The sequence below is a fragment of the Lolium rigidum genome, chromosome 5 (genome assembly GCF_022539505.1).
Source record: "Lolium rigidum isolate FL_2022 chromosome 5, APGP_CSIRO_Lrig_0.1, whole genome shotgun sequence".
NCBI classification, from domain to species: Eukaryota; Viridiplantae; Streptophyta; class Magnoliopsida; order Poales; family Poaceae; genus Lolium; species Lolium rigidum.
In genome coordinates this window covers 118,062,268-118,071,613 of record NC_061512.1, presented here as the reverse complement: position 1 = coordinate 118,071,613, position 9,346 = coordinate 118,062,268, and the positions used below count along the sequence as shown (strand labels likewise).

Below are 9,346 nucleotides of genomic sequence, written 5' to 3'. Positions count from 1 at the left end.
CTCGACCTGATTTGCGTTCGAGCTGTTAGTACATGTTTTGTACACGTCGCATCAATTCTTCCATGGACATCCAGATGATTTGCGATGCACAATTATTATTTTCTTGAAGAATACATACACCCTACAAGGCCTATCGCATTGCATAGAAGAAGAGGTACAACACCGAAAGGCACCACGATGCACAGTTTGGGGATGCAAGTATAAATGCCATAGCATGAGTTGGAGCTGTAACTCATTCTATCCTTGCGTATCTAGGTCTCCAATCTAGTGCAAGCCTTGCTGGTGCGAGGTGTAAATCAGTTTCCTATCCGGGGCATTGCCTGCTGGGATCATAGAAAGAGGCTTTTGGCTTTTAATTGCCACAATAAGACGACGCTTGCTTTCTTGGCAATTGCTTGCAAGGAACCTAGGCATTTGAAATGTGAAAACATCAACTGAGATCACTAGGTACACCGATGTACTTCAACCAGCACAACGCTGCGTCGCTGCCCACAATGCACATCAACATGCCTAGCAAGACGATCCAGAATATATATCTCAACAAGTGATCAAGGTCCTCACAGCATGCCAGCTTTCAGCAATAAAGATTATGGTCATAAAGGCTTAAAGACACACGACTGTTACTGACAGTGCCACACACAGTACCAACACATTGCAACAAATAGCTTGCATGATCAATAGAATTCAGTCACAAAAACAAAACAAAAAATGGGGCATGCACATGTCGTTTCTTTGCCATATAAGTGGCATGGACTAATCTGGGTCATATGGCCTCAATCAATGTCGGCTGGTGGATAACATTTAACAGGCGAATCGGCCGAATATTCACTTGAATCAGACATTTTTTAAACATTGGCGTCGATGTAAAAAAATTGGTTCATTTCCAGCCGCACCACAAAAACCTGCTTTTGTTTGCATCAAGTACAATCCCATGGAGCAAGCTGCTTCGATGAGCGATCACCTAGCAAATAAGGCAGATAGCGTAAAACACTAGTATTCATCTGTTTCGGCAAAAAAAAAAAAAAAACAATATCATACTGCTGCGGTGAATCTTACTGCCGTGCAAATTATATGGAAACGCTTTGGTCCACATGCAATCTAATAACAATCAAAATAAAATAAAATAATAAAAGAGGCATGCTGATAGGGTAAGAGAATATATCTAAAGCTGAAGCGGCTTAGATCTAGTCTGCAAAATTGTGCATGTACATGTTCTATGGACTACATTTTGGTTGTTACTATATTATCAATGAACCTTTCTGAATCATCACAATTCTTTTGTACATGTATCGATAACCATGTACGCAAACCAGGAGAACCATTGCTTCTGTTCATAATTCTAATGTAAGAAAAAAGGTACTGGAATGCAACGCTGTTTCCACTTAGTAATAACCTAATTCCTTGGAAAATAAAATCTTACCAAGCAACCATTTAGCAGCACACAGAACAAATTTGTAAAACATAAAATGGTAACTCTATTTCTGCCACTAACGGCAACCTCATCCTTTATTATGCCAATATAATTTTTGCACTGCCAACTCTTCCATGATTGTAGGCATAGCCATCTACAGTTAAAAGCACAAAAAGAAACCATTGTACCCACATCTTTCCTGAGTGCAGATTTGTTTTTCTCTCAAAGTGCAGAAGTGAGCGGCTCACTTTGGTTGGGGCAGTGATGTACGACCCCACCACCCGGGTTCAAGTCTTCGAGGATGCGAATTTGCGTTCCTAGTTACACTGCCGGGGCTTCCCTTCCAATCTTCACCAGAAGGTTGAGGGAGTCCCCCATCATGAACAATGTGCACTGCTAGGCTAAGCTGCACAGATACGGGGCAGAGATGGCGTGTCCGCATCGGATACCATTTCCGATACGGATACGGCTCCGATAGCGTATCCCTATGGATGCAGGATGTACCGGAAAATTAATGAATTAAAACAATTGGTGGTAATCTAAAGTCTCCACTATGCAGGCAATACCAAATGGCGTTGTAATTTCTGATTTTAAAAGATATTAAAACGTATCCTCCTATCAATGTTTTTTCAAAGTGTCTTATTTCTGTATCCGTATCGGCCCGATACGGATACACGCGGTGCCGCGTAGCCGCTAGGGTATAAAAACTGCAGCATATACCTAAAACAACAAGCAATGCTCCCTAGATCTCAATACAAATCCACAGCCTCCAATCCCCGTCTACTCACAGCAGCTTCCTGTGGGCTGCAGATTGGCCCCAAATTTGTGTTCATGGTGAAGTACTATACTATTTGCTTTGCTCAAGCATGGCATCAGCTTGATTTAATATGGTAGGCTCCAGCTGCTGTGAAATAGCAATAGAGCTGCATGCTGGCCCCAATTTGTTCATGGTTTTGTACTATACCATTTGGATGCAAGGTGATAACTTCAAATTAATTTGATATGGTAGGATCCAACATATGTGAAACTTGACTACATGGCTGTCCAGCTAGTGAACGTGGCTCACTTTCCCAATACAAGAAAAGTGCATGCCTCCGATTGCTGCCACCTCTTCACACAGTCATCCCACAAAATGGCTACACAGACTGCCCATATGTTACTGGGGTTACAGTGTAATCTTGCGGTCAAGGTGGCCACCACTGCCTGCCACACATGACCACCCATGGTTATATCCTCCAATCATGCCTCTTCACTAATAAGACGGCTAGAAACAGAGCTCGGGACCATTGTCTCCGGGCAAAGGAGATGAAGACACAGATTATAGAAGATCGGTCCAGCAGAAATTAATGGAATCATCTCATTACTGAATTACGATGGTCCTTGTGACGTCAGCCAATGCAGGGTGTTCTGATATTTTTATGAAAAGTACAAAGTTGTAACATGTCACAAGAAAGCTGATGGGATGGCAAAAACGAAAAGGAACCAAGGGGAGAGGGTCAAACGCAAAAACAACAGCAAATAGTGGCATGATGAAAACAAAACAAAAAAAACTACCAAGATTAAATGATCTTAGAGGCCTAACAACATGGCAGAACTGACATTCTTTTCAATAAATTGCACATCGAAATGATTGAAACTAATTCAGTCAAATGCCTCAGCTTGTACGCACAGAGTATTCCCTTGATCCAGGGGCGCTTATAGAAAAAAGCTGGTGCGGTGATTCTCTTCTATATATTGTTCTCATAAGACATTAGAGTAAACAATCTTGTTTAAATTCAGAAAACAAAGGTAAATTATTTCCAAGAGTATAACCACTAACAAGGTGAAATTACCTTTGGCTCTAAAAGTAAAGCATAGCCATTTAAGCTACGAAAGCACACTACCCAGATTTCTTGAATGTATGCATGCTGACAGGGTCAATTACCTGTAGAAAAACAACATTGGTAACTGTTCAGTTTATAGCTCCTCCAACAATGATCCGACTAAGATATTCCCTATTATTTAAACATGTCATCTTGGCAACGCTGGAAAAGCATACTCACTTGATAGCATAGTTCATTATGATAGTGTACCATTTCTATCTGGTGCTGGAGTCCTAGAGCTACTCTGGTGATCAGATGGCCGTGTAGTGGAGGTGCTTGCGTTGTGCATTGGTTGCGCCGAGGCCTCTGATTCGGGGTAGACTACGTCATGGCACGCAATATTTTTCATATGGCGTAGAGCAATTTGCTGAAGCTTGTCCAAGGTCCCCATGATCTCGTCATTGGTGATATAGTCTCCCTGTCTTACCCGCTCATGTAATGAGCCAGTCTCAGCAGCAATCTCCCGAAAACCACCATACTGCAAGAAGTGCAAATACGATAAAAACATCACAGAGCAGCATCAGTAAATTATGTAGACAAGACTCTGGCACATACAGCTCGGCGAAGTGTGGTGGTTTGGTCTTTGCCAAAGCTGGTCCTTGCTGTGGGAACTGGCGGGCGGACATCATCCACAGGATCCAATCGCCGGCAGGTACCACTACCAGGTGTATACCATGTAAAGCATGCATCATATGGCTTAGGCTCCTGAATAAATTACAAGCTCACATTTAAAAAAAAAAACAGATCAAGGACTACAGCTTAACTCTATTTCCAATGCTTTCATTATAAAAAAATCATTTCTACAATAAATTGCACTCGAACTTCAACTACAATAGACACACAATATAACTGTATGGTATCATGATTTCCGAATTGGCTAAATGCTTTCAGTACTACTCCATCTCCAGTCATACGTACTAAACAACCTTGTTCCCGTACACATGTATGATCATATAGGGTTAGGGCCATATGTACCAAAGACCTTCAAACTCTTTCAGTACTTTTGTAACTAAATCTTAAAATCATGGCACACTTGAAAGTCACAGGCTATGCAGATAAAGAGTTGGCAATAGGCCAAAAAAAGATTTATTATATTCAGTTGAAACCATACAAGAGTGGCCTATAAAATTTCATAACAAACAACTCTGCTTGGTTTTTGGAAGAAAAAAAAAAGGAAATCCATGTGTGCAGGGGAGGGAAGAGGGGGCTTAAGTTAGGTAAACTGAACATGCCAATTTCAGATTGTAACTGTCACAAGTATGTCCTTCATAACCTGCTTAATTTCTACCTTGTCAAATGGACGTGCAGAATGTGAAGAATCATCCACAAAGTTCATCTCTTGATTACTTCCCGGGACAAAGCTTTCCATGTGCACTGAGGAATCGGCATGAATAGTCTCTTTTACAGTTTGTTTGAATCTACCAAATGAAGCAAATGATGGATCTTCATCTGCTGTGTCCTCACTTGACGGAATATTGGCTGAACTTTCTTGGATGATGGGTTCTGGTTCAGGGCAATAATAATCATCAGAATGAGGACATCCTGGTATCGCCCTCCTCCGACATCTGCAGCATCTGTAAGATACGATCTCAATAATCCTTTTCTCCTCAAGTCTCAAGGCATCTCCATGGAACCACTCTGTGTACAGAAGAATGTCAAGATGTAAAAAGATCAGTAAGATAACGCATAGCGAAATTAAATCCTTTGCTTGAACAATGGTATCCCATAGGTCGAATTGACTTACTTCTGCACCTCTCACAGCGGATGTACATCAAGTCTGGAGAATATGGCTTGTCACAGAGGCAGCATGTTGGTCTCATGGACGAAACTACACCATTCTTGCTTCTAGGGATAACATCTTCTGCCCTGAGAACACTTGTGTCACTCTTGTGTTTCTTCCATACGAGGCCGAAGTAGGTGATCCCTTGTGTATTTTTGCGTTTGATCTTGGGCTGCATTTGCACCTTTGCGGTTCGCTCGCCTTCAATCGTGCTTCACCCACTCACCTCCGTCCTCCTCCGGTCCCCCAGTTGCTTACAGGGGTTGCTAGGGTTGCGTACCTGCAGCCTGACGCGGCCGTTCAGGGAGAGCGCGCTTCGATCTCTTTCTTGCCCCACCGAGACGTCGGATCTTGGGAGAACGCGGAGGGGATTGGGGGCGAAGAGGCCGCCGTCGGCTGCAGCGGAGCGGCACACCTCGGGACCGCCGGCGGCTGGTGGTGGACGTCTTGTGTTTGGTTTAGGGCTACGTTTGTGGCCGTTGGATTCGTTGGTATCGGCCGCTCATTTCAGATCCCACCAGCTGAGCATCTCTGGCACATATTTTCCCTTAAAAAATACCGGAAAACGTGTTTAAGATGGAGAACTGCGCAGTTCAAGCGGAACAAATCTGCTAGGACCTGATTGGTTTTCCGGATGGGTCAACCAGAACTTAGGCGTCCCCCAAATCGTTCCCAAACGATGCAGATTAAACTTTTGGGGACGTATTTTCTTCGTGCATTTGGGAACGTCGCTCTCCAGCTATTGCTCAAATAAATAAAAGTGCACGAAAATAAAGATTTTTATTTAAATTTGATTATATATTACAAGTTTAAATAAAATGGCTAGATTTTATCTAAGCCTAGCCTACTAGCCGCCCGGCGATACGTTCGACGGCCCCGTCCCATCATCGCCTCCCCTCCGTCGCAGCTCCTGCTCCGCGCGCCGCCTCTCCCTGTGTAGGGTGCACAAGAAAGTGGCAAGGGGTGGGAAGTTTAGCCCAACATGGAAAGTTGGGAGGAAGTTAGACCACCACTAGCAAGTGAGTGAGAAGAGAAGTGGTACGCGCGCGCTCCCCCTCCTCGCTCGCTCGTCTCAACACGACACGACACGCGCGTGTTGCACTCGTGTTGAGTGGATTGAGCCTCGAGCCAAGTCTTTCCTTTCTTTTTGCAGTTCAGGAATATGAATAGAGTCATAGACAAACGTGTCGTAGTTAGTCGATTCGGATCGCTCTCGGATCGTGGGCTATCAGTAACCGACTTGAACCGTGCAATGTGGGCGTGGCCCACGTTGCCCAGGGCTTCATGCGCCTATATAATCTCTTTCCCAGCTGCCACAGAAAAATATATGATACAAGAGTTAGGGTTTTGCCACCTCTCTGTCCTTGCGCCGCCACCATAGCCTACTCCACCCCGCCCGCTGACGTGCACCGGCGAACGGGAGAACGGGTCTCCAGAACCACTCGCCTTTGTGATCTTGTACGGGAGAGGGCGAATTAGGTTTTTGGGAAGCGCTCTGCGCGATTGCTCAAGCTCTTCATCACGGGTTTCTTTCGTCCAAGTCGAGCGGTGCTGCCTACCATCATGTTCTATGCAGTCTATTTCGACCTATCTTCATCAACGTTGTGATCAACAACTTTACCGATGTGACGACAATAGCTACACCTCCACCAGAATGGTATGTGTCACGTGATCCAATCTGTTTAGCGATGGCTGTTGTACGGTATGAATTGCCATTGTTCATATTGCTTAATACAGTATGTTCGAGTTTCACATGTTAGTAACTAATATAGTCATGTTTTATATTTTGGAATTAATCATGATTTTTTTCCTAATTATCCAATAATCCAAAAACTTAATTCTAGGCAATTTCCTGAGTTAGCTATGGCTGGTTTTGCTGATTGATGTCTACGGGTGCTTCTATTCTTGTAGACAGTGTTGGGCCTCCAAGAGCAGAGGTTTGTAGAACAGCAGCAAGTTTCCCTTAAGTGGATCACCCAAGGTTTATCGAACTCAGGGAGGAAGAGGTCAAAGATATCCCTCTCAAGCAACCCTGCAATCACGATACAAGAAGTCTCTTGTGTCCCCAACACACCTAATACACTTGTCAAATGTATAGGTGCACTAGTTCGGCGAAGAGATGGTGAAATACAAGTAGTATGGATATATATGAGTGGTAATAACAATCTGAATAAAATATGGCAGCGAGTAAACATGCAACGTAACGATAAATAAACGGAGTTTCGATGCTTAGAAACAAGGCCTAGGGATCATACTTTCACTAGTGGACACTCTCAACATTGATCACATAATAAAACCACTCTACACTCTCTTGTTGGATGATGAACACCACTAATTGCGTAGGGCTACAAGAGCACCTCAATGCCGGAGTTAACAAGCTCCACAACATTCAATGTTCATATTTAAATAACCTTAGAGTGCATGATAAACCAACGCAATCACACCGAGAACTAACATACCGTCACCGACAGACTATGAAAGGGGAATAAATTGCATCAATACCATCATAGTAATAGTTAACTTCATAATCTACAAGAGATCACAATCATAAACTATGCCAAGTACTACACGATGCACACACTGTCACCATTACACCGTGGAGGAGGAATAGAATACTTTAATAACATCACTAGAGTAGCACATAGACAACTAGATCACAAAGAGAGAGATGAACCACATAGCTACAGCAGAGCCCTCGGCCCGGGGGTGAACTACTCCCTCCTCATCATGGAGACAGCGATGGCGGTGAAGATGGCGGTGGAGACGGCGGTGGAGATGACTCCGGGGGCAATTCCCCGTCCCGGCGGCGTGCCGGAACAGAGACTTCTGTCCCCCGAATTGGAGTTTCGCGATGGCGGCGGCTCTGGAAGGTTTTCTCGGGTTTCATCAATCGTGATAGGGTTTTCGCGATGGAGACCTTAAGTAGGCGGAAGGGCGGCCTCGGAGGAGGCCTGGTGGGCCCACACACTAGGGGGGCGCGCCCCACCCCTTGGCCACGCCGCCCTGGCGTGTGGGCCCCCCTGGCTCCTCTCCGGTGTTTCTTCGATGCGCTGGAACCTTCCGGGAAAAATAAGGTGCTGGGAATTGATTTCGTCTGATTCCGAGAATATTTCCTTACTAGGATTTCTGAAACCAAAAACTGCAGAAAACAGCAACTGGCACTTCGGCATCTCGTCAATAGGTTAGTTCCGGAAAATGCATCAAAACGATGTAAAGTGTGTATAAAACATGTAAGTATCATCATAAAAGTAGCATGGAACATAAGAAATTATAGATACGTTTGGGACGTATCAAGCATCCCCAAGCTTAGTTCCTACTCGCCCTCGAGTAGGTAAACGATAACAAAGATAATTTCTTAAGTGACATGCTATCATAATCTTGATCAATACAATTGTAAAGCATATGAGATGAATGCAGCGATTCGAAGCAATGATGAAGATAATGAGTAAACAAATGAATCATATAGCAAAGACTTTTCATGAATAATACTTTCAAGACAAGTATCAATAAGACTTGCATAAGAGTTACTCATAAAGCAATAGATTCTTAGTAAAAGCATTGAAGCAACACAAAGGAAGATATAAGTTTCAGCGGTTGCTTTCAACTTCAACATATATATCTCATGGATAATTGTCAACACAAAGCAATATAACAAGTGCAATAGGTAAACATGTAAGAATCAATGCACAGTTGACACAAGTGTTTGCTTCTAAGATAGAAAGAAGTAGGTAAACTGACTCAACAATAAAGTAGAAGATAGGCCCTTCGCAGAGGGAAGCATTGATTACTATATTTGTGCTAGAGCTTTTCATTTTGAAAATAAGAAACAATTTTTGTCAACGGTAGTAATAAAGCATATGTGTTATGTATAAGATATCCTATAAGTTGCAAGCCTCATGCATAGTATACCAATAGTGCTCGCACCTTGTCCTAATTAGCTTGGATTAACACGGATTATCATTGCATAGCATATGTTTCAACCAAGTGTCACAAAGGGGTACCTCTATGCCGCCTGTACAAAGGTCTAAGGAGAAAGCTCGCATTGGATTTCTCGCTTTTGATTATTCTCAACTTAGACATCCATACCGGGACAACATAGACAACAATAATGGACTCCTCTTTAATGCATAAGCATTCAACAACAGTTAATATTCTCATAAGAGATTGAGGATTGATTGTCCAAACTGAAACTTCCACCATGATTCATGGCTTTAGTTAGCGGCCCAATGTTCTTCTCTAACAGTATGCATACTCAAACCATTTGATCATGAAAATCGCCCTTACTTCAAACAA

At 43.3% G+C, this 9,346-nt stretch overlaps 1 protein-coding gene across 2 annotated transcripts; it reads right to left on the bottom strand.

The window, feature by feature from the left end:
• Positions 1-652: 652 nt before the first annotated feature.
• LOC124655083 lies at positions 653-5,400 on the bottom strand. 2 transcript variants are annotated; one of them, XR_006988564.1, is made up of 6 exons: positions 5,018-5,400; positions 4,562-4,911; positions 3,829-3,978; positions 3,454-3,751; positions 3,244-3,335; positions 653-961 (listed from the first exon to the last, which is right to left on the bottom strand). XR_006988564.1 is itself a non-coding variant. In XM_047194048.1 (5 exons), the coding sequence occupies exons 1-4, from the start codon at positions 5,229-5,231 to the stop codon at positions 3,470-3,472; spliced, it is 996 nt and encodes a 331-aa protein (XP_047050004.1). In that variant the 5' UTR covers positions 5,232-5,400; the 3' UTR covers positions 3,107-3,335; positions 3,454-3,469. The 2 variants fall into 2 exon arrangements, 1 of the variants encoding a protein (XP_047050004.1); XM_047194048.1 differs by lacking the exon at positions 653-961 and having other exon boundaries at positions 3,107-3,335.
• Between the last annotated feature and the right edge of the window lie 3,946 nt (positions 5,401-9,346).

Excerpts from the sequence above, each read along its gene's own strand:
- LOC124655083 (XM_047194048.1), bottom strand. The coding sequence starts at position 5,231 with ATGCAGCCCAAGATCAAACGCAAAAATACACAAGGGATCACCTACTTC. Across the intron at positions 4,912-5,017 it reads CCGCTGTGAGAGGTGCAGAA|AGTGGTTCCATGGAGATGCC; the intron begins GTAAGTCAATTC and ends TTCTGTACACAG. Across the intron at positions 3,752-3,828 it reads CCACCACACTTCGCCGAGCT|TATGGTGGTTTTCGGGAGAT; the intron begins GTATGTGCCAGA and ends CACTTCTTGCAG.